Raw genomic sequence first — 26,097 nt, forward strand, 5'->3', positions numbered from 1 at the left:
ATTAACAAACCCATAATGGTCATTTGTTGAATGAAATGAGTAATGTCTATAAAATAGAAATTTTTTTTAGAGGGGTATATAAGCAAATCCATTTTGGTAATTTACTAATTTACCCTTATTCCATCCATTGATTTAACACTATTATTAGTTAACTTAACCATAGGGGCATATAAGCAAATATAATTAATTTGTAGGTGTATACAAGCAAATATTATTTTAATGAGGGTATTTATATAAATTCATGATTTTACAGGGGTATGCAAGTAAAAAACCCTTTTAAAAACTACTGTGTGGCATAAAAGCATGATTTCCAAAATAATTTAATTTGGTTTTTGGAATTATTTATTTTTTTATTTATTGAAATTTTAGAAAAAAATTTATATGTTTAAAATATATAATTTTTTATGCCATATGAGCTGGCTTTTAAATAAAATGATAATTTTACCATCATGAGTTAATATTGTTAACAACTAGTTTAAAAACAAAAAAAAACAAACCTCTACTTCTATTTTGTAAAACAAGGAAATCACAAAGGTTTTTTTAAATTTTTTTAATAATAATAATAATAATAATAATAATAATAATAATAATAATAATTTAAAGTTAAACCTAACCAAACTCGAGTTCACCTTTCATGATAATTTCGATCTTGAGCTCAAGCTACCAAATTTTGAGCCAAGTTGGAACCGGAGCCATCCTGATCAAGCCTGGCTCATTTGAATGCAATAATAATAATAATAATAATAATAATAATAATAATAAATACATACATATATATTTTAATTTTGAGCCAAGCTCGAACCGGACCCAACCCGATCAAGCCTGCTCATTCACATGCAAATAATAATAATAATAAAAAAAAATAAAAAAAATAAAAAAAAATAAAAACCTCGGGTGCTTGTTCACAGATCAGTCTGTATCTGTGGTGGCTTCAGATGCAGTGATTTCCAATTGAAGAGAGAGAGAGAGAGAGAGAGAGAGAGAGAGTTCTCTGCAACCCGGCGTTTGATATCTCCGGCGCCGACGATGGCAACGCTCAGTTCCTTGTTCAACCGATCTAGTTTCGGAGTCCGATGGTTAGTCCCTTCACTCATCAACTGCTACTCTTCCTTTTCCAATTCTTTGTTTTCTTGTCCTAGATCCGTGTTCTTATACATATCTGGAATTTTCTATTTATCTTTTTTTTTTTGTTGATTATTGACTTTTCTAATTAGAAGTCTGTTGGTTGTATTCCTTCTTTGATAGGAATTGAATTGCGTCTCATGTTATTTGATCTTATGCAATGTATAATCTTAATTTTGATGAAATTTCTCATTTTTTTTTGTTGTTGTTGAAGTGTGGAAGTATCAATGCTTTAAGTGCTATGATAACTTGTTGTCTTTTTTGTTTTGTAGTATATCAATAACCATGTTGCCCTAGGTCAAGACATAGTATTAACGATGTGAACAGGAATTTGTGGAATTCCTAAGTCAATCTCAAGTTTGAGTTATGGGTAGTGTTTGCTGTGGCGACGACTCAGAAGTAGGGTAGTTTCAAAATTTGATAGTTTTTGATTGAATATTGATTAAAAACAATTCATTTATTCCTTTGTTGACAGGAATTGAATTGCTTCTCATGTTATTTGACTGTGTGAAATGTATAATTTCTTTTTATGATAAAATTCCTCTTTTTTTGGTTGTTGGAGGATGGAAATATGAATGCTTTCATTTTTTTATGGTAACTTGTGGTCTTGTACTATATAAATAAGCATGTCACCCTGGGATAACAAATAATCAAAACAGTTTGAAAGAACGATTAATAGAGTTCCTAGTATAATCTTGGAAGTGCTATGATTTCAAAATCGAGTTTATCAAGTGTTTTGAAGCCTATTCAAGTGATTTATCCGGTTTTCATTGTTATTTATAAACCATGTTAATGAGAAATGGTACTCAGCCCATCACATTTTTCTATTCATGGATACGATTGGCTGCTCTGACTTGGCACATTTGTTGGTTGTCATAAAGTGTTCCAAAAATTAAGTTGCCTATTTCTTCAAGGAATTTCTTTTTCCTGTCTGGCTTGTGACCTTATACTTAAATTGCTTCTTTAGCCATCATCTCCTTTTTATATTCTTACCATGTTGCTTGACATCCTTGATGAATGTTTTGTATTGACCGGGGCCTTTGGATTTAGAATGATTTCTTAACATTAAAATATTCAATTTTCCAACATTTTAGGATAATATACATGTCAGGCCTATCTGCAATGAAACTGAGAATGCAGCAACTGACTATCCAATTAGACTTGTGGGATAGTGGTTAGTTACAAATTTCTACAACCTCATATTTGATTTTCCTCTTAGCATCTGCGGTGATAAATAATACAATTACATAAAGAAGAATCACAATTTTCTAAATCTAGTTATGATTAGGAATGCACCAGTGCTTTTATACTAGGATAATATTTGGACTTTAACCATGAATTAGAACAAGCTGTTTGTTTTCAGCCTTTTAGACTGAGTGGATCTGTCATTTGGGTTGGCATGTTTTAATTGAAGTAACATGCAAGGATGTAGCGTATGTCTTTTTATTTAACTACAGTTTTTGGATCTTCCTAAAGTCATTGAATGTATTTAAGGGTATTGCATTGTCAAAATTTTTGTGCTTGTAACACTGCCCTTTTCAGAAAAGAGAGGATTACAAGAGCCTTGTTTTATATGCACTTGTGCTTCATGTTTCAACTTAAAGTAATATACATTTACTGTCCTGGTTAATTAAATTCCAATAACTATATTTCAAATAAGTGGTCGTGGGAAAGGCACTATTTCATGATATAGGTAGATGCGAGTGTTCCATGGGCACCTTCCTGCTAGCACAGGGTTTTGTGTCTTTTTTTCTTAATTCTTTTTTGAAAAATATTCTTAGTTGTAAGTCTCATATGGAGTGTTGTGTAGTATATTGGTGGCGGTGCCTTTTTCATGTACAGTCAGGAAATGTTTTTGCATTTATTGTATTTGAAATCATATTTGGCAGACTTCGCATGCTTTATTTTTGTTCTGTTCAAGTGATAGAGGTACTTATTTTTGGTCTTTCTTTCTTTCTTCTGTCTTGTCATTAGCAAGACCTGTCTGAATTTGGCCATCTCTTGAATCAAATTGCTGCGTAATAAGAGAGAGGCGCAACTGAAACATATGCACAAAGAAATTTCACAATTTCTTCAGACTGGACAAGAAGCTATTGCTCGCATCTGAGTATGTTTGAAGTTTTTATATGTGTACTGCATATGTTTCTCCTTTTGAACATGTTTTGCCATTTATGTTGGGTTTCTAAGTTTTGATGGGGAGTATTTAACTTTTGTTGGTTTACTGGGAAAGCTTTTAGGTGGAGCATGTCATACGCGAACAAAACATATTGGCCGCCTATGATATTCTAGAATTGTTCTGCGAGTTTATTCTTGCACGTATTCCTATTCTTGATACCCAAAGGTAGATACTTATGTCACTTATTTGTTTCTGTATGGCGCATTTTGTTTTTATTCTCTAACAGGAGTTTTCACTAATATAATATATATAAAATTTTATCCTAACATGAAGACCTTTAGAAGTAAAGATCAGCATAAGACAATTGAGCATTCATTTTATTTGTAAGCAATTAATTTCAACCATCATAAATATGGTCTTTATGTGTCATGTACGATAAATAGTTAACAAGGAGCTATTGTTTTTTCCAATATTGGTATGATTTCGGTTCATAGGGACTTGTTAATGAATAATTTCTTCCAGGAATGGTAAGTTGTTCCCTCACTCTTACCCTCTGTCTTATGTTAGGTTGTGATAAAATTAGTGGCCCTCAATTTGTATGGCGTAAAGGCTTTTACCTCTCTTTCCGTAATATTCATTGTCTAGTTCTATTGACCTGCAATCTCATCTTCTTTCTCCTTTCTTCAATTTAGACTTTTTAACCATGTCAACTTTCTGAGATGGTTAATAACAATGAACTTGCATCATCCATTCCAATGAAAGCTTTAACCCTAGACTATTGATGCAGAGGTTGGCACAAGATCCCAATTCACCATTATTGCCATTTGCCATTGACATTTTAGCCTTAGCCATAAGCATCACTATTTGTATGCTAGGCAATACCATGAGCACATCAATTAGCCTCATCTATTGAGGATTGTTTGTGACTTCCTTCTGAACTGATCCATATACCAGGCAATACCATGAGCACATCAATTACTGGTTTCCTTCATTGCAACCATCCGTACACATTGTTTATTTGGCTTACAAATAGAGGGAATGCCTATGACTTTGAGTCCATTGAGTGCCAAATCCTGATCCAACTTTATTCTCATAGTCCATGCTTGATACTCCATAATGTTGTTGGAGTAAAGTTTGAGGAGAACAAACATACTAACATACTATTCAAGTTAATAACTATCTTAAATATTCCACCTTTTCCATGTTCTTGTACATATGTTCTGTCATCTGTTCTGTACTGCCAATATAAATTTGGCAGGTGTTTAATTAAATGCTAAGCTGCTTAACTAAAGTGATTTAGTCATATTGACTGTTTTTGTCCAATATTTGTTTTTGACAGAGTAAAACCCTAATTCCCAAATTCGGTTTTCCCTTCCCGCGATCGCCATTGGCCGCGATGGCCATGGGGATGGTGCGTCGTGAAGAGAAGCTGCGATGTACCAAGGAACCCTTCATCGAGGATGTCGGGCCTCGGCGAATGTGAGTTTGTCCAAGCTACATGATCGGTCTCCATCTTGTTCGATCTATTTTAGTGCATCTGTTCTTCTAATTTTTCTCTGTTTGCTTTGATTTTCTTTTGCAGAAAAAGCCTTCGTTTCAGCATGTTTTCTGGCGATGAGATACGGAAGTTGGCAGAGGTCCAGGTCTGGAACAACAAGCTCTACAATGAGAGTGCTAAACCTGTTGATCATGGCATTCTTGATGCTCGGATGGTACATCCTGTGTTTATTGTTATTGTTTTCTCTTTCTATTTTGTTTGATTTCTTGTTCTCACTTGCATGAGTGGCAAAATATTAATGAATGATGGGGATTGATAGGATTATGATACTAATTTGAGATGAAAACAGTATCTTTTTGGGTTTATTTATAATTGTATGTTTGTTTGACATGTGAGTCTTTGGTTTGAATCAGATATTTGTATCTCATCCTTAGATAATTGATGAGATGCTTATTGAATCACTGAAAATTAGGACAACATTAATGAAAATAGAAAAGTTGGAAGGGTATAGTTAGAGAAGGTAGGCTAATGAAAAAGAAACTTTGTATTTATTTTGGGATATACTAATTTTTGATTGTGTAGCTTCATAATCATTCCGTAAGTCGTCCGCATTCCTACTGAGCTGACATCCATCACCGTCTTTCATTTTATGCAAGGAATCTCTGTTCCAAAACTGTACATGAAATTTTTAGATATTTTTATCTTTGATGGCATTGATGCTGGTACGGGTGGTCTCCTTGCTGCTTGGACATGGCTTTCTTTCCATCCAATGCTTGGTTAGTTAGAATCTAAGCATCAACTGTCTATAGTTATAGGAATTTGTCTGCTTTTTACCGAACTTCCTATAAATCATCTAGTTGATGCAGAAATTGATTTCTTTTTACTGAATAGTACGTTTTGTTTTGCATCAAACCTGATTAGATTGACTAGGATAATCTTTTGTTTCTACTCATACCTCCAACTTTTAGCAGCTGCAGAATCTTTCACTGCTAGCTGTGAAATATATGAAAAAAATAGCTGGATCTCAAGATATTCATTATTCTTGTGATGTACATATTTCATCTTTCTCTTTCTCATTAATCCACAATGTGAGTAAATAACATACTTCATAATTTTGCTTTCAGGGACCTGCAAACAAATCTGGAGTTTGTGCTACATGTCATGGAAATTTTACTGAATGTCCTGGACACTTTGGCTTCTTAAAGCTCATGCTTCCCGTTTTTAATGTTGGCTATTTTAATCTTATCCTAAATGTTTTGAAGTGCATCTGTAAGGTACTTCTTTGATCTGGCATATTTCAATTAGCGTTCCTGTTATCTCTTTATCCAATTTTCATATCCATTTGGTACCAATGGAATATCAGAAGTTTGCTTGAAATAATTACTATCCAAAAAATGTTAATACTGATTTCTTATTTGGAACATGAATCTAGAGGTGTGGCAGGGTACTTCTCTCAGAAACTGAGCGCAAACAATTTTTGAAGAAAATGAGAAATTCCAAGGCAGAAGTTCTTCAAAAGAATTTGTATATGAAGAACATACGGGACAGGTGCAAAGGTCCTCGGTGCAACAATTGTGGCTATGTGAATGGTTAGTAATTTAGCATAGAACCTAATTTATAAGCTAGCTGATTGTAGTTTCAAGAGTAACAAGATAGATTTAGCTTGTCTCCTCATTTGTTTATGTAGTATATTATATGTGGGTTTTGTTGCAGTTTTGACTGTGGTTAACTATTAGCAGAGTGTACTATCTTTTGATTGGCTGCCGTCTGTTTTGGACAAATAGCTTGATATTTAATAATCTTACTTGCTAGATATGAAAGATCAAGGTCTCATGAAATGCTGTTGCAAACCTATAAGTTAATAAGATTAGAATAAACATTGATGCATGTGCTTGTAAGTCAAGCCTTTGTTTATCAATTCGATCTATATATTTTAGGTTTAAAGGCACTAATGGTTCCTAAAATGGGATCATTGTTTGTTTTTGGCCTTGAAGCAACCATACTTATTCGTTTTGGCCCCTGTACCTAACAGAGTGAGCCATGTTGACTCATGCCTCCCCTACTACTGAACTGGCAGGAATGTGTGACTTGGTATCTGTCCCATTTGCCGCATGCCCGACCACGTTAAATGCTTGCTTGTGTCACATCCCAAACCATGTTAGATGCCACATCACACATTCTTGCTAGCTCAGTAGTCAGCAGGTGGCATCAATCCACGTGGCTCACATTGTTGGATGGAGGGAACAAAATAATAAAAATGGCTACGTAAGTGGCTAAAATATACATTCTCTTTTTATCCTTCAGTGGGCCTAAAAAAGAACAATGATCTACACTTTTTGTGACTTTATTTAAATATTTTAATTCCCAGCTTGAATTTAATCTCCATGAAGATTGCCTGTGATGTATATGAGGCAAAATTTCGAAGTTATCATTTGATTGGTCAAAGATTCAAATTCTAATGCAGCATTGGTTAAAACTCTGCCAGCAGTTAATCACTTTGGAAAAGAATTATATTCTCACTTGACTTTTGTTGTAGCTTTGGATTGATTTTACTTCTTAATATTTTAATTCCTTTGAACAAATGGAATTTGTAACCATTTCTTGGTCTTGCTAAGGGGCAAAAAATTGTAAGATTGCAAGTACTTGTAGGATCATTATTTGGTCTCATATGGGTTAGAAGAGTCTTCTTTGATGTGAGAGTTGCTTGTGCCCATTTCGTGCCTAATGTGATCTTCAATTGCAGGTGTGGTGAAGAAAGCTAGAGGTCCATTGGCTATTGTGCAAGATTTTGGTAAAATGCTTGATAAAGGTTCAGATGAGTGCCGTGCTGCATTATCACATCTAAGAGGAAATCAGTCTTCCCAAGTGCTTCATGTTCTTACTCCTCTTACGGTTCTCTCACTTTTCAAAAAGATGCTTGATGAGGTTGATGCTTTTCCAGGAGTTAACAACCTACGGGTTCATTATTCTGTTAATTTTCCTTTTTAACATGAACTTCATTTTACAATGCACATGTTTGCTTGTTCTCTTGATATTATTGCTTCTTGTGTTCTACAGGATTGTGAATTGTTGAATCTTTATGATAGGCCAGAAAAGCTTATTGTGACAGACATAGCGATACCACCTCTAGCTATACGCCCTTCTGCTTTTGTTGATTTTGGAAGATCAAGGTTAGTTGTGTTCAAAATGTTGTCTATTGAGCTACCATAAGTCAAAGGGTTATGATAAGTAATCTTTGCCGACTATATTAATTTTTAACACATAATTATTGTTTCACTTGCAGCAATGAGGACAGCCTTACTAGCATTTTGAGGCTTATAATTAACACAAATTCTTTTCTTCGGGAGGAACTTGAAGGTTCTGGCTATTTATTCAAATGTTGGGTGAGATTCATTTTTATGTTTTTTATTTTTTTCTAGCATTTTTTTTGGACTGTTGCTTCTAGCTGTCTTGCTAAGCTTTTCAAGAATATTTGAACTATATATATATTCTTATGAAACCGCATGTGGAATTGTCACCTTGAAAAAAAAAAATTTTGGGCTCTGTTTTCTGTAGAAACTAGTGCAAATGAAAATTACCTCACTTGGACTTCTCCACATGGCGTGTGGGGATTTTGTTATTGAAACTCAATTTTAACAAAATTTGGAAGAACTTTGAACTTCATTAAGTATGATTAGGAAATTAGGATTTGGTGGTGGTTCTTTTCTGTATGAGCCAAAAGAACACTTTTGTTTTTGTTGTGTTTTGTTTTTTGTTTTTTGCTTTTGTTTTTGGGTTTTTGTGTGTGTGTGTGTGTTTTTTGGGTGCTTGCCTAGGTGCTTGCGTGCATGCTTGTTTGTTTGTTATGAGCCACCCTTTATTCATTACAATATCACTAGAACAATGATCTATTCCATGAAGGACGCCTTTCTTTCTGACTCTTCTAATGTTGAAGATGCTCGAGTTGAAATTCTAAAATTGAATGTTCAGTTTTGTTTAAAACTGAACAGAGTAAGACACATCTTTTGACTTTTATTGGGTTAAGTTTGCAAATTAGGGCAATAAATATGGCATTTCAGTTAAATGGTCTGACTTCCATATATGTCAACAGAAATACAAGTGCCTCTGAATTCAAACCCAATTGCAATTTTAATTTTGCTCAAACCCAAATTAAAATTTAAGAAGGGTTTGATTGATAGGCATTAAATTTGGATCTTCTGTTGCCATATGCCTTTACTGGTGTACGCAAGCTGTTGTACATAAAGTTACCCTTTGGTGCTGGCCTTCTGCCTTTGATGAAGTACACCATGCACAAATTTAGAAGCTAATAGGGGAAGATATTCCTAAACCATTTGTCTTGATTTCAGCAATACTCGCTTAGACTCATTGGAGATAGAGTATTTGATATAGATATCATTCATCAACTCAGAATTTCTCTGATGTAAATTCATAAATGGCGGCATGTATACTACATTCTAGCCTTTAGCAGCTCTTTTTAATACACATGCTCACACATTTATTTATTTATTTATGAGTATTGTGCTTGAATGTGTGTGCCATGGATGTGTATCATGCATCTATTGAGTATTTGATGCCATGCTTAGTCATCAAATTTAAGTTATTGGTATTGCAAAGTGTTCTACTGCAGATTGCATCCAGTACCATCAAGGCCTTCTATCATCTGTGAATTGAATAAATTTATTATTTGGACTGTTTATTTTGTAGGAAATCTGGGCTCACCTTCAAACTCAGGTTGTTGAATATATTAATAGTGAAGCACCTTCTCTCACTGAGTCAAAGCATCGTGGTCTTATACAACGGCTTAAAGGAAAGCAAGGACGTTTTCGTGGCAACTTATCGGGGAAGCGTGTTGAATATACTCGCAGCGACGGTCATTTCTCCCGATCCAAATTTGAAAATCACGGAGGTTTGTCTTGTAACCGGTTTAACTTTTTCGGTTTACATGGCATATATTGGCTTTTTTCTTTTTTTCCCAATCCTACATATGTATTTATGATATACGTAATTTATTTTTATTGTTTCTAGGTTGCAATTCCTATATTAGTAGCCAAGGTGCTAACCTTCCCAGAAAGAGTTTCTTGTCACAACATAGAGAAACTAAGACAATGTGTTCGGAATGGTCCATTCAAATATCCAGGTGCCAATTTTGTTGTGCTTCTGGATGGTACAAGGCTGTAAGTGCTTATGCACAAATCTTATAAGTAGAAAATTATCTAAACATCATTGTGGGTATTATTTTCCTTATTGTTCCCTTCAATTTCTTTGTGTTATCAATTGGTCCTTTTGCCCAATTTATTCCTTTTTATTACTTTTTGAAACCATTTTTTAATACTTTTGCTTCCATTTTATATTGCATCAGTATTTGTTCTTTCTTTTAACTTTTGTAATTGCAAGGGGCAATGGATGATAATGTTAGTGAATTTGAAATGGATGGGGTTATTTGAAATAAAATTGATCCAATGGAATGAGAAAGAAAATATTCTGCTGGAACTGTTAAATAATTTTCCTTATAAAATGTGATGGATAGTAAAGCTTAACGGTTTAAAATAATTATCCTTCAGGCACTTGAAGTATGGTGAGAAGAAAAATGTTGCTGCTGAACTGAAATATGGCTATATTGTGGAAAGGCATCTGGAAGATGGAGATGTGGTTCTATTTAACAGACAACCAAGCTTACATCGAATGTCAATTATGGCTCACAGGGTTATACTTGTTCCTTATTACATAACTGCTGTTTTATTTAGTTTTCGTCATACTTATTTGTATTAATGTAGGCAAGGATAATGCCATGGAGGACACTGAGGTTCAACGAGTCTGTTTGTAATCCGTATAATGCTGATTTTGATGGTGATGAGATGAATTTACATGTTCCTCAAACAGAAGAAGCTCGTACAGAAGCTCTCATGCTTATGGGGGTATATTTTTTTCTATATCGGATTTGTTTTAAATTTTGAAAGCTTCTCATCCTAACTATTGCATCTTTTGGTATTGTACAATAAAGACATCTATGAGATAATTGAAGTTGTCTAGCTAGGGTGAATTGTGTGCAATATTCACCAGGGAACCCTGTAGAAATGAGTGTGTGGCTATTGTGATTTGGTTTAAACTATGCTACATGTAAAAGGGGAAATTGTATTTTGTTATTACAATGTAACCTGTGGGAATGCCATTTAATTTGGGAATATTCAATTAGGTTTTATGTTTCAAAGGACAACTTAATCTTTTCTAGTAGTTTGTTGAAGAATATCTTCTGGTTCATCGGTTTTTTCTTTCTTTCTTTATTTTTTATTTTTTGAATTTCAATCTTACATATATTTCCAAGAGGCAGAAATAAGGATGATGTAATAAAATCATAACATAATGTTGAAGTTAGGATTTAATATTTTAAATGTAATCACAATTTTTTCTAGAGACGAAAGAAGCAGAAGTACTGCTAGCTTCAGGTGCTTTGCTGGTATCTTGATCAAATGACCCATAATGCAGTTATCAGGAGCTAGACTAGATAATAATTTTGGTATATTTATGTTTGTCAAATAGAGTATTTATATTTTTATAATTACTACAAAGAGTTATATTGTTGCTAGATACATTATGTATGGTCATATTATTTATAGTTTGTTTAGGTATCTTTTACTTTTTCCATTTTTATGTATTTTACTTTTGTGGATCTTTCTATCATGAATTTAGATGTTATTTTATTAAATGTCATACTTTTGTTGTCAATTGTACTAGAACTAATTTAATAGTTGTTGAATTGGTTGTGAAAATGCTTTAGCTGTCTCTAGTCCTAGGATTTGGAAGTTTCTAGTTTTCCTTTCTGAATATCAATTACCTCATGCTTGGGAAGCATTCCACCTTGGTTAGGATTACATGGAAAGTTATATTTAGTGATGTGTCGGCTTATGGCTATAAAAGAGCTCCAAAAATAAAGACGACTTCTGAATTATAAAGGATCAAAAACTCAATATTTGATGTGTATTTTTTTTTTTTTTTTAGATTTTATGTTTTACTTACTACTCAATTCTTCCATAACATAATTTTTTAATTATACAAATTTTTGGGATTTCTTTGCTCAACCATTTAACCAGCTAGAATCTTATGATTGATAGCTTGCCCCTTGGTTCAATTGGAAAGTATTAAGTTCTTACAATTAACATATTATCCTTAAGTAGTGATGAAAATATTTTTTCCATTTGAATAGAAGAAGCTAATTTGAAATCATGCTGGCATCTTCAGATTTATTGATAAAGGGAGACAAAAGTAGTATTATGAAGAGAGATAATGGTTGATCATGATTAGTTTTACTTTGGATGACTAATATTATTTAATGTCTTGCATAAGTAGGGTATATTGAGTGTTGCAAGTATGAAAAATTTACATTTGCAAGCATTTGGAGCATGATTGGATTTTTAATGGAATGAGCTAAGCTGGTGTAGCCTAGTCAAGCATGAGCTCTACCTTGAGAGGAGATTGGGTAGGGTCCAACTCATGTGAGTTTGCCTTGATTGGTCTTTTAATTTTTAGATAATTTTTCAAGATGCATAATGCATGTATTACATATTATTTCATTTTTACATTATTTAGATGATGTTGTATAATGACATAAGTATGTGCAACCTGGTCATCAATTTGTTTCTTAAATATGGTTGATCTCTATTTAAATCTCTCAAAGTGCCTTGCTTCAAGCTTCGTCTTGAGCTGGTCATTTTCTAATTAATTTGAAATTTGTCAAGCTTGAGCGCCAGCTGGCTTAATAAGTTGGGATCAAGCTTGTAACATTTAAATAAGTTTTTAAGTTTGAAATGCCTAAAGGTTTGACTTGTAGCTAACCTGAATCCTTTGACAGGAACATAGCAATCCAAAGAATATATGCACAATGATTGAAACTTGGCCAGAAAGCATGAAAAATGAAAAAGTGAATATGAATAATCTGCATGCAAATCTCATACATAAGGAATAAGCCAGTAGGGACTACGTGCAATTTCTCATAAGTGCCTCTTTTAGTTCTTCCAGTTCTTTTAGTCCATGAGGCAATCATAATATTGCCTTTATATTCATTTGGTGCCAATTATCTAATTTGGATTTGGATTTGGATTTTTGTCTTTATTTAATGTTTAATCATCAAGATATTATATTTGCCATCACAGATGCTTTTGATGATTGATTCACAACTTGATTTCTGTTTTAACGGGGTGCAAAAACAATCGTGTACACCCAAAGAATGGGGAAATACTAGTGGCTTCAACACAAGATTTCTTGACCTCATCTTATCTCATCACAGAAAGGGACACCTTTTATGACAGTGCTACCTTCTGTCTTTTGTGCTCATATATGGGTGATGGAATGGAATCAATTGACATACCTAGCGCCCTGACTTTAATCAAGGTGTTACGTTGTTCCCCTTCATTTACACTGATTTATTTTGCATCCAACAATTATTAGTGCTTTTAAGCCTCACAGAAGAGCTAAATTAATATTATATATTAAAAGTTTGGTGGTTTTTCCACGCCCAAATTTACCTTCATTTTCTATTTCTTTGCGTGAAATGGTTTTCAATTTGTTTTTTTTTATGTGTTTGATGCTCCTAACTTAGTTGAAAGCATTTATAGTTTTGAGATGGATAGAGAAGAGTAATAAAATAGTGAAAGCTTTAGAGAAGTTTTAACATGGAGAGGAAGGGGTTCTTTGGTCAATGAGGGTAGTGAAAGGAAGATCTTTGGATGTGAGAATCACGAGAAGCCATTAGGGTTGGGAGAGAGATGATTGCCAGTGGGGTAGAAAGAGAAAAGGGTTGATGAGTTAGAGCTAGTGAGCAATGAAATAGACTGAAGCAACAAAAACAAATAGGTAGCATTGAATTAGATAGAAAGGAGGCATGTTATAGTATGGGTAGTGTCTGAGGCCCAACACTTAAAAATGGAAAAGCGGAAGAATTAGATGCCGAGGATAGAACAAGGGTGATGTATGGTTTAATGATGATTGAGTGCGATAAAGCGGCAGGACTTGGTAGAGATTACATTGCCTTACCCATTGTTAATCTCTCACTAAAAAAGAATGGGCATAAGGATAAAATCTTCTAGTCACGACCCTTATTTACAACCTTAAATAAAATAAATAAAAAATATCTTCCTTCTACCGTAGCTTATGAAAGGGAAATTATGAAAATGGACAGCTTGACCACTTATTTTTAGGGAGCTAAAAATAGCCACTTGCAAAATTCTAGATACGGGCCAAAAAGTGCATCTTTATTTTTAGAGAAAATACTGTTGACTGTATTAATGATGGACTGCAGGATCTATTAGCTTTTGGAAAGTACTACTCTCTGCATAAGAGAGTGAATAATTTAATTTGAGAAATGTTGGTGAGGTAGAGTAGGTGATGGGGAAGGTAGAGATTGAGAGGGGGGATATAAAAGATGAAAAAGGGCGGGGGTGATGAGGCAGATGCAAAGTAGGTGGTGAGAGGTTAGAAGAATGGTCGCAAGTGGAGGGGTTGAAAATAGAAAATGAAAAACTGTAAGGTGGTATTTGGTACCTTGCAAACAAATATGGGTTGGATGGGATTTTTGCTTGGAATTGAATAGAACAAATGTGCAAATGAGATGATCTTCCCATTACATTGTTTATTTGCATACATAACAACTTCTTTTTCCCTGCATTTTATTAACAATTCAAGATACTAGAACGTAATGCTAGTTTTGAACATGTTAAATTTTATGTAATTTATATTGATCTAAAATCCACAAATGAAAAATATTGAGTATATGATTCTCTCTTTTCCTGCACAGTTAGCAATATATTTGAGCTAAAATGTCTTAATCATGTTGTTTGTCATTTATTTCCATCTTAGTCATACTGTTTATCATTTATACCTTGTTTATACCATTTCATTTTTGCTTTTTGTGAATACTGTGTAGGATTTTTCTTTTGCCTTCTTTTTTTTGGAATAAATTAGAACATAATGCATCTCAACTATGTTGTTTCTCATTTAATATATTGGAAAAACAAGATGTTCCAATCATGTTATATTTATAACTAGTTGACACCATTTTGATTTTGCTTATGTTGTATACTTGGTCTTCTGTAGCCTGTTGAACTTTGGACTGGAAAGCAGCTATTCAGTGTTCTTGTACGGCCTAATGCAAATACAAGAGTCTATTTGAATTTTACTGTCAAAGAAAAAATCTTCAGTAAACCTGATAGAGTTTGCCTGACAATGTGTCCACGAGATGGCTATGTCTATTTTCGGAACAGTGAACTCATATGTGGGCAACTTGGGAAAGCTACCCTAGGTGAGGAACACCTTAGATTATATTGGTTACCTTGAATTTCTTGGGTTTTCTGAACTCCATTATGGTATCTGGTTTTATTTATACACTGCTATTTACATGATACTTCTATTTGCTAACATACCAATCCTCTTATAATGAGAAATTTATATGATTTCATTACTTAATTTTTTTCAGTATTTCCTTAGATAAATTTCCTATGAACTAGAAATCCAAATCTAAATGATCAACTAGCTATGTTTCGAAGAAGATAGTTTGTTTTCCTTAGTGGGAATGATGACAAGAGGATATATTGGTTTGTATTTGGGTAGGGAATTATGCTGCTTATGAATAAATGACACTATGATGATGTTTAACAATTGGTCACTGGAAAAATTATGTGAGGTAATTTAGATTGTTGTAGGCTTTTCTGAACTTGAGGATAAGAGGACTTCAATGCATTTTACTTCATTGGAGGTCCCATCAGTGCGATCACAGTTGAGCTTGGATTTTAATGCTATGCTATGGGGACCTCTAATTTGGTTTACGTGTTAATTTCTTTTAGTATATTTGGGACATTTACTCTGCTAGTAAGAGAATAAGGTTTGAGAATTTGATTGATGCTCAGAAGTCCATGTTAGTGCATCCAAGAACCTGAAATTTGGAGGATGCTTGCAAGTTGCTAAAGAAATTGGAAAGAGGAATTAATGAGTGGATGTGGCTACCTTCCAGCGGTGCTTCAGTGGGAACTTTGCAGTTTGAGCTAATGATATTGGCTGAGCTGCAGTATCATGTTGGTAAATATTTATTCTGGTCATTTTCAGTAATGTTTAGATTAATATGAAGTTGTTTCTAGCTGATGTTTATTGCCAAAATGTTAGTAATTTAAAGGGATGACTTTGGGAGGCATTTAGTAAACATCATCAAATGTTGCCGCAGTTTGTGTGGGATGATGATAGGTGAGCTTAATGTTACTAGAAACTTGTTATTGAGAGCAGTTGCTACTGGTCGAACAGATGATACATTGCTGTTCTCTGATTTCTTTCTCTCTCTCTTTTGGTTCTTTTAAAGTGAATTCCATTCACTTAAGTACCAATGGCTAGAAGTCTGTTTTTATATGCCTGAAAATTTAAGCTAGCAAGAAGCTGGATAGATACTTATAGGACTGATCAAAAGCTGTTGTTAAAAAATTAGTGTACCCGTGGATGGATCCCATTTTCTTGTACAAGACACTTGGAGAGTTGATTAAAGATGATGTTTGGGTGATGTTGCAAGACTATATCATGGACAAGCAAGCTAGAAAGAATCGATTACTCTTTAACTGACTTAATCTGAAGTAGCAAAGTAAAAATGAGGTAAAAGAACTTACTCATATAATTTTTCATAACTGTGTATGAATATAGTCAGCAATGCTTGCTTCTTACTGCTTAAAGCTGTTATTGATAAGTTGCTGATAAAAGCCCAAAAGGCTTTTCGCTAAAGGCAGAAACATATAGGAATGTGTAGTAGCGACACAAGTGGACTGAATTGATTTTTTTGATGGCGTGACCTTGTTAATTGGAATGCCTTACTAGGACTGTTAGAGGCAAGAAGAGGCTTTGGTTAAAATTGGACTGAAGGGGGCAGAATGCATAATGTCAGTTGGTCTTTCCTCAAGAGAAAATGGCTGCAGCCTTTGGAATGAAAATTTAGTCATCATCAGTACCTTTTTATTTCTTGATAATAATCATTATTTTGCATTTTTTATGCTGTAACAATATACTTACAAGTGAAAATTCGCTGATAAAAGGAAATGGTAAGGGGGATCAAGCCAGACATTGATTTATTTCTTCCAATTCATAATCAGCTTTTTTCAATTTTCCCATTGCTCTATCTAATTTGGCCGTTTGGAACTAGAGTGAGATGATCAACATAATTTTTGGATTGCTATTCTCTTAAGGCAGCTGTTGAAATGCAGAGTTTAGTTGAAGTATTGGCAACTGCTCTATAAACAAAGCAAGGTCTTTTTCACTGTCATCTAATTTTTTTTTAATGTATGTAGAAGTACAATTGAATGCCTTATTTAAGGATTTAAAATGCATGCTGCCAAGACACAAAGCTCTTTTCAAGATGTGCTTTTATTAATCACATAGGCAATTTCATATTCAGTGAGGTCTCCTGGCGTCGTAGCATCTACTGATGTGGTAGGATGTGCAGTCCAACTGTGATTTAAACTAACATATTATGTCACATATTGAATGAGATGGCTGAATATGCAACCAAGTGGTTCCAAATGGAGTTAAATTGTTGTGCTGCTGGATGAACTAGGCAACAACACCTAGAAAATTTAACATTCACACCTAAAAATATAGCATTGTGCTAACAAAAATGAATTCATTCATTCATTAATGGACTAATTTTTTAGAAAAGATCCATTTCTTTCTTATAGAGACTTGAGACCTTATCCAAGTGAAGTTTGAACACAAATAAACTAGATAACCAAGATAAAACTTATCTGAACTTGAAATTTGCTGGATTTTTAATGTATTGATAGATGGAATATAATTCAAAACCAACCCACTAGATTTTCAGCAATTCTGCCTGCAAAGATCTGAGATTACCAAACTACTTATAATTTCAGGAAAACACAAGATTTGAATTCTTAGAACTTATAAACCAAATTCGTGTTAAATAGTAGTGCTGTAGTGCTGGACCTTATTCTGCATCAAATCAATTACTTTTGTAGATTCACTATTAATTGTTTGGCATTTGCAATGCCTTCTATCATATTGGTTTGTATTTGATCATTGGTTTACTATAAGCAATATTCAAGCTTTTAGGCTTAGAAACAAGGCTGCCAAGGAGGTGAGGCAGTGTCTAGGTGGTTTGCATCCCAACCACCAAGATGCCTGCCTTGTGACTAGACACCAATATTTTGACAAAAAATAATACTTCTTAATATATTGTTTCTGAATTCTTAAACAATATTGAGTGAGATTGTCAACAAAACTACTAAGCAAAGCCAACTAAATGTAAAAGGCACGTCAAAACTTCAAAATGGTCAATTTGAAAATTAAAACCATGCATGATTACGAGGTTGATCTATACAGGGAAGTATGGTCGTGACTTCTAGCTCATAAATGTCAAAATGTAAAATATCTCTAATGCAAAGAAAGTAGTAATCCCAAGATTCAATGTCTTTCTTCTCTCTCCAATCTTTGGTGCCTGTGTCACTTTACTTTCATAGTCCTAGGCTTCTAACACCTAATCTTTCTCTTCCTCCATCTCGTTGGAATTGACATCTATCTCCATTTCTTCATTATAGGATGTCAAATCTTCTACTTCTTTTTGTTATTTATTTATTTATCTATCTGTGTACCAAAACTCTTTGGTTTCATAATTTGGGTCTCTTGACTATGATTCTGGTTTAGTTTTTAAATTGTAGGCATTCACTTGTTTGAGTCCTCCAACCTTGATTTGATAACTTGGGTCACATAGCTTGAGTTTGATCACTCTGATTGCTATTTGACATAATGGATTGATTTTTTTTCTTTTTATTATGTAATAGTTTTTTCCAGTAGTTAGGCTTGATTTGAGCTTGTTGGGTCACATTAAGATAATTGCAAGTGATTGAGCAATTTGCATACAAGACGAGCATTGTTTGGCTATAGACTGTGTGGGTACTTACCTGGTAATCTAGGTGGCTGATTATATAAGTTCAATGACTAATCACATAATGATTTATCCGTCATACGCGCTATCATTTTGGGATCTAGGTCGGCCTCTTTATCAGAACATTTACAAAATAGTTTTAAATAAAATCAAGTCATTGTTCACATACGAATAAGATATAAATTAATAAATAGTCTTTCAAATGAACATCTGTTTTTCAACAGTTTACTTCCATTTCTATTTTTCTTTAATATATTAGATAATTGTTTAATTTTTACTTTAAGTAATTATTATAATATTATTTAGAAACCTGGCCACGTTCCATATGTATTTGTGGATCCTTGACCACATGGATATCCATGTTGTATTTTTCAAAAAGGGCTAGAAGTCTTCTAACTTCTGTTCTTGTTTTCGATGAGAAAGGACATTTGTTCACCAGCTTTCAAATCTTATTGTTAGTTTACAGGCATTGTAGTCTGTACCTGGTGACTGGTCATGGTACCTAAAACAATATGCCATTCAAATTGTGCTCTCTCATACTACTTGTTTTTTCTGTTGGGGCTTATTTTTTCTCTGCTTTTTGCATATGTATGCCATATCATTTAAATGTCGTATTATTTTGCATCTAGCCCCTATTACTTTTCTTTCAAATGGGAAATCACCATGATGCTGAATATCTAATTTATGGAACCCTATGTTGTTTTCTATCAAAACCTTTTGTTTTTAACTTTCTTTCTTGATGCAGTTTTTTTAATTACTTGATATATTAAATTGTTGAATTGCATATTCTTTGCTTTCAGGAAATGGCAATAAAGATGGACTTTTCTCTGTTCTCCTTAGAGACTACAATTCACATGCTGCTGCGAGTTGCATGAATCGTTTAGCTAAATTGAGGTACTTTAATTAAGAATGCACATGATTTTAGTTTACTGTAAAAGTATATGGTAAAAGTATGATATTTATGCTGGCATTATCTTTGGCAGTTATTATTGTGCTTAACCAGTAATTGATTGTATTCTTTATTATTTCTATCTTATTTAACAATTGCCGCATGAACTTATATATAATCTATGATTAGTCCTTGAACTTCGTAAAAGTAATTGTAAATTTGCAGCTGAGTTTCTTTTTTCCCTTCTAAATTTAATTAATGAATTTAGTAATTATTATTTTTTAATCAATGAAGCAAATTTCCTTCTCCCATGCAAGTGTACATTTACAGTGAAAAAAGTCTTCTGAATTGGGTTAGTCTCAAAGATGTGATGTTGTGCACCTTTTACTAAAGCAGTTAGTTCCCTATTTGATCAATGAAATGATGTGAATGTCTTTGTCAAAAACCAAAATAAAATTGTCATTTACAGATCTGTAAGTTTTTCTTTCTTCCTCGGCCTTTTGATTATGAGAGAATTTTTTCATCTGAAGTCAGGTACAATCTTCCCTAAACTTTTCCTTATTGATAAAAAGTGTGAAAAATCAGATTTTACAATTTTCAATACCTTCATCGAAGAATCCTGTTCTCTGTTGCATCACAATTCATGATCTTCTGGCTGCTAGAAGAAATTTTTATTCATCATGGTAGGCTGGTTTTTAATTTAGTTTGTTGTCTGCCATTAGATCATTTCCAAAATTTCCATGTTTTTTCTTGCATCCATATCAGTCTCCTTTGGCAAAATTGTCTTAATTTTCTTGTTTTTACAGGATTTATTGCTTAATCTTTTTAACCATAATCAAATTAACTCTTCAGTTTCCTTGAGCATCGACCTTAGTATATAAATGCCTCTGAACACTTTGATTGGTTAGCCTCAACTGACAAATATATCATGGTTTCAGATTAAGGAAATTTAACCGTCTTCATTGTGGACTGGGGGCATATCAATCTTGTGAGGGATCAGTTAATTATGTTTGGGAAGCAGCGTGCATAATTATAACACATTTGGGCTCTTTTGTCAATATGTGTTGCCATAATACTCCAGTGTTTTCAGCAAGAGAATCTCTGATCATGACTTGTATTTGGCATTGGAATGTGTATAAAAGTACACATAATATGGGTTGGCTTTGTCTAATATGATTGAACGACGTCAATTAGGGTTTTGTTTCTCAGTTTAGGCCATTTAAGGATGGCTTCATTCTGGAAAGGTTGGTTAAGTTGATTGCTTGTTGACACCTCTTCTAATTTGACAGTCTCTTGCTGTTTCTCTTTAACCATTCTTAGGCTATAGTAGTAAATGAAATATCGGTTCTATAAATACTTAATGCGACCTGAATTTTAGCGGTCTTCCTAAGATTATACTAAAGATCTTTTAAATTTGATTCATATGTTACTAAACATATGCATCAAAGACGAGCATAAGGTTCCTTTCTTGCAATAGGTTTTTTTTTGTCATCCATTGTTCTTTTGTAGGTTTTATTGTTGTGTTTATATTGTGGTTTTTGTTTTTGATTACTTATAATCATCTTCAATCCACTGTTTTTCCCCTCTTTCTTTTGTCTAGTTTGTTGTATAATCTTTATTATTTTGGAAGGGAAGATTGTATATTGTCAAGCTTGTATGTTATTTTGATGCATTTTTCACATTAAAGCTACAATATTTGACAGTAAAAGCATTGCCTTTGATTAGCAGACATAATATGGGTGTCTTGTTAATTAAAATGCTTGGCATAATATGGATTCATTGATCAACTTCTGTTTAGTTTATGCATGAAATACCTTATTTTTGGCAGTGCTAGATGGATTGGAAATCATGGCTTCTCAATTGGCATTGATGATGTACAACCAGGAGAAACTCTTAACCAGCAGAAGAAAAAGGAAATAAATGATGGATATAGGGAATGCCATGAATTTATATCCTTGTATGGCGAGGGGAAATTGACTCTGCAGCCAGGCTGCAATGCTGCTCAAACTTTGGAAGTTAAGATAACCGGTGTCCTGAACCAAATCAGGGCAAAAGCGGGTGATGTAAGGGTGTTTTCTTATGTTTTTTATTTTTTTTAATTGACAGCCAATGACTCATTTTTTATATTTTTGAGGAAGAACGGTAAACTTATGTGGGTAGTTTATGAACATATACTTGGATTGTTCTCTTTCCTTTTGGCCAGTGAAATATTTATTTTGCTTTTTCAATCTCAAACTATTTCTATAACATGATTTTTTTTTCAATTTTGAAATATTTCAGGTTTGTATGCGTGAACTTCATTGGAGGAACAGTCCCTTAATTATGTCACAGTGCGGATCTAAAGGCTCTCCAATTAATATCAGCCAGATGATTGCATGTGTTGGTCAACAATCAGTTGGTGGGCGTAGAGCACCCAATGGGTTCATAGATCGTACTCTTCCCCACTTTCCCATAAACTCAAAAACACCTGCTGTAAGATCTGAATTGTTGGCATTAAATGAATGCGTATCTGTGTTTACTTAATTCTATTTAGTTTGGATTTTTTCATTAAATCATCTTTCATTTTCTTTTGTTTTTTTATGAGTTTTTTTTTTTTCATTCTTTTCATTCATTCATCTTGAATTTTTCCAAATGATGCTAGTGCTCAAAATAATTGATTTAGAAAGAAATGTTTAGTAATTCCATTTGCTCTTCATTGTCAGTTGAAACCTATATTTTCATATATAGAAAGATGTGTAGTTTTAATTGCTTGTTATATTTTCTCTTTGCCTGTTAGACCGATAAAATTTTTTCTAGTCAGCATGGAGCTCCATACAACTAAGGGCCCTATTATCTTTTGCAGATATAATTGAACCAGCTCTAACATCATTTACCATCAATTTCTTGAAGAAACTGTTTGGTTTGCCTTTTTGGACAGGATGCAATCTGAGTTTATGGAGCTGCTTTCATATAACTGTTTGGATTTTGCTTCATCTTTCCTAGGTCTATTTTTTTAGTTAGCAAGTTTGAATAATTAATCGAAAATTTCTCTCTGCTTTATCATTTTGAACCTAGCCTCTCGTATTGCTTCGAAGCCAGATTCTATTTGTTTGCTATCCCCATCATTGTGTCACATAGATTCTGCCTCCTGATCACTTCTGTGTGCTGCTAATGTCTCTACACCTTTTTCCTTAGTGGAGTTTAGACATGTGGCAAACGTAGGAGTTCTTTCGTCCAATATTTAGAATATGTTTGAAGGAGAAGGGGACTGAATACCAAGAGAAAATTTCATGATATATATATAATGCATCTTAAGATCCATGCAAACAAATTATTACTGATATTGGCAATGAGAACTGAATAAGAACTTCTAAACTAATGGAAAAATAATTGGATTGTTGTGATGATGCTCTTGATGAAAACAAGTCACTTATTTTTGTTGGTTGAATTCCCTTTTCATTTATCTATTTTTGAGGAGTTAGAGTTTAATCAAACACTCGAGGTTTTTATAAGTACCTATAGTAATCCTAGATTTAATAACTACAATGTCTTAGTTTGAACAGTGAAATGGTATAATCTTATTCTTATATAGTACTTAGTTTGTATATTGTAATTATTTTACCAGATGTTATTATACGGTACATGTTTACAGCATGTTATTTTAGCCACTGAGATATTAAAATAATTATAAGACATCTGTTTTCTCTATATTCAGTGTCCCACTTTGTTTATGCAGGCCAGATGGTATGACATCTGGTGAAATCTAACTTGTATATAGTTCCAATGCAACCTTAGTAAACATGGTTACACTTTTAAATCTCTAGTGAGACCATGATTTTACATTGACAATAAATCTACTTGATTTAGGTCAGCACCACCCATCTCGGTCGTCAACGTAAACATATGCACATATAGACATAAGTTGGAGCAAGACTTAGAACTGTACATTGTTATTCTTCCCAAATCTAGGCACTCTAGCCACCACCATCATGGAATTTCCTAGATGATATGCTGCCTTTTTTAGTATTCCTTTTCAGTTTTCCTTTCTGTTTGCCTTGATATTCTCCATGATATATCCTGAATAATATTTTAGGCATGCTAAAGTTACTGTGCGTAATAATTTGCTGCATTTATATCTCGTTTGAGGTTTGTGTAGTACATGTATGCTTCCCCCTGTTAATTTCCCTTTTTCTCATTAAGTCTTTATGGTCAAGATTCAGGTGGATGATCAAAAGTTACACAAGTTTATTTAGGTTCAATGCCTCATAATAAATTATTCTATTGGTATCAGAACTCATCATTCTTGCTTCTTAGTTGCTAAAAGTATAGTTGGTGGGTGTCCAGTCCATTGATTGTGCGTAAATATTTTGAATATGTGATGCAGATAAACATTATTTTGGTTTGCATGATGAACTGGTCACTTCAAGATTCATTTTTCATTTTAAATACTATGTTCGTATAGTTTTACAGTTCTGCACTATCGGATTACAGGCTAAGGGCTTCGTGGCTAATTCATTTTACACTGGATTGACGGCTACAGAGTTTTTCTTCCACACAATGGGTGGTAGAGAAGGGCTTGTGGATACTGCGGTATAAATCAGCCTGCGGATCTATCAGTTTTCTAAGTGTTCTGTTCCTCATTTTATTTTTTATGAAGTCACCTTACTACTTGATTGTAGTAATAATGATTTTTGTTGTTGTGATAGCTAAATCCATTCAGAATTAATCGAATTTTAATTTTCTGTAGAATTATAATTATGTTCAAATTTCTTGCTGCCAGGGACAACTGTAGCTTTTGCATTGATTTAAGATGCTGCTTATATCTTCATATACTTGTTTCATGTCATCTGTCTATATGCTATAATGGACAAGCTTAGAATCCTATTCCACTCATAATTCTATTCCTTGTTTTGCATTGCTAGAACCAATGATGTATTATTTTGGCTCTTATATTTCAAGATCTTACTTTTTAATAATAAGTCATCATTGTTGAAGCTTTGTCAGCATAGGACCCTGGTTAGCCACTTTTTGCTTCTCTCAATCCTTTATGATCAGAATACCAGTTTCTTTTTCTGGTGAGAAAGCTAATAACTTTTCCATCTCCTTGAGTTTGAGTTGTGAAGAACTTTTCTTTTTCTTCAAAGTCATAACCAACCTTGGCTGGCTGAAGCAGAGTTTGAGCTGGCTAACTTGAGCTTGGTCACAATTGCTTGGTTTACTGAAGTTCACCTCGTTAATAGCTCTGATACTTGTGACAGTTTATCATTTTTCATTACCGATATTACAAAGAGTATCGGTGTATTCCTTTCACATTCCTAATTTTTGTCTTAAATAATATTAAAAATAATTATAAAAGGATATTAATTTCAATTTCAAATTTTCAAGTTCAAGCATCAATCTTAATTTTGAGAATAGAAATGTAAATTGAACTTTGGAATTGATCTTTTCATTGATATTAGGCCCTAGAAAAGATTGGATTTTTGGTAATTATATCCTTTGTAAAATGTCTGACTGTTTTCAGAGTCATCCTTGCGTCCTGTTTCGCATCTCTTTGACTACGTCTGTGGTCCATTTTTACCATTCTTATTTGAAAAATTTCCTTGTGTGCATGTTCTTTGAATTTTCTGTTGTTTAAGGTCAAGCTCCTCACTTACTAGAATCAATCTCGCATTGGTCTCTCATAAAGAATTTGCTTGACACAGGTGAAAACTGCAGAAACAGGATACATGTCTCGTAGATTAATGAAAGGCTTGGAAGATCTTTCTGTTCATTACGACCAGACTGTGCGCAATGCTAGTGGAGGGATAGTTCAGTTTGTCTATGGAGACGATGGCATGGATCCAGCTAAAATGGAAGGGAAGGATGGCATTCCCTTAAATCTTGATCAGTTGTTTATGAAAATTATGGTCAGTCAGTTTTGTTATCTCAATCATTAATATATCGTTCAAAGATTTAACTATTGTCCTCTATGATTTCAAGGCTACATGTCCTGCTAGAGATGAGGATGCTTTATCACCTTCAGAGATATCAGAAGTTGTGGATAACAGATTCTCAAAGTATGATGTGTCTCCTGAGGGTGGTTGCTCTTCTGCATTCAAGAAATCATTGTCAGATTTTCTCAACAATCGTGTGGCTGCTTTCAAGAAAACTAGAAGTGCATTACAACTTGATGAAAATTATGTTGGGAGCCGAAATTCTAACAAAATTGAAAATGTTGCTGCTAATATAGCTGGAATAACATCCAAACAATTAAAGGTGGGTTCAATTGTCTCCTTCAAATCGTCAATTTTGGTATATACTCTTTTATTTTGAGAAGAAATGAAGGACCTATAAATTAGATATGATGCTCAGTATGGTGAAGCTAGGTTTATTGATCAACTAGTTTAATTTAAATATGAGAATCTTGATGAACTCTGCCCATTTGGTGCAAACATATTTATGTTCTCTAATAAGAAGTCCTTGCCTTAGGTAGCTCTTGGAGACATGTATATCTGCTACCATTTGAGTTGAAGCAGGAGCTGCTATTGGAGCCATTGGAGCTCAGAGAGTATGGGAGAACCAGGAACACTAAATGA

General features: G+C 33.6%; 1 protein-coding gene across 1 annotated transcript; it reads left to right on the forward strand.

Moving 5' to 3' along the window:
* Nucleotides 1–930: 930 nt before the first annotated feature.
* LOC120251400 (DNA-directed RNA polymerase III subunit 1-like) lies at nucleotides 931–26,097 on the forward strand. The gene is given in 24 exon segments (XM_039259928.1): nucleotides 931–1,076; nucleotides 3,097–3,229; nucleotides 3,353–3,463; nucleotides 4,578–4,717; nucleotides 4,821–4,950; nucleotides 5,861–6,010; nucleotides 6,169–6,325; nucleotides 7,480–7,661; nucleotides 7,794–7,906; nucleotides 8,020–8,119; nucleotides 9,441–9,596; nucleotides 9,598–9,642; nucleotides 9,762–9,910; nucleotides 10,298–10,439; nucleotides 10,511–10,653; nucleotides 12,932–13,121; nucleotides 14,823–15,027; nucleotides 19,455–19,548; nucleotides 21,372–21,606; nucleotides 21,824–22,015; nucleotides 24,014–24,112; nucleotides 25,225–25,428; nucleotides 25,502–25,777; nucleotides 26,038–26,097. Coding segments are annotated over 21 exon segments (3,105 nt in total). The 5' UTR covers nucleotides 931–1,076; nucleotides 3,097–3,229; nucleotides 3,353–3,463; nucleotides 4,578–4,634.

Source organism: Dioscorea cayenensis, chromosome 20 (genome assembly GCF_009730915.1).
Source record: "Dioscorea cayenensis subsp. rotundata cultivar TDr96_F1 chromosome 20, TDr96_F1_v2_PseudoChromosome.rev07_lg8_w22 25.fasta, whole genome shotgun sequence".
NCBI lineage: Eukaryota > Viridiplantae > Streptophyta > Magnoliopsida > Dioscoreales > Dioscoreaceae > Dioscorea > Dioscorea cayenensis.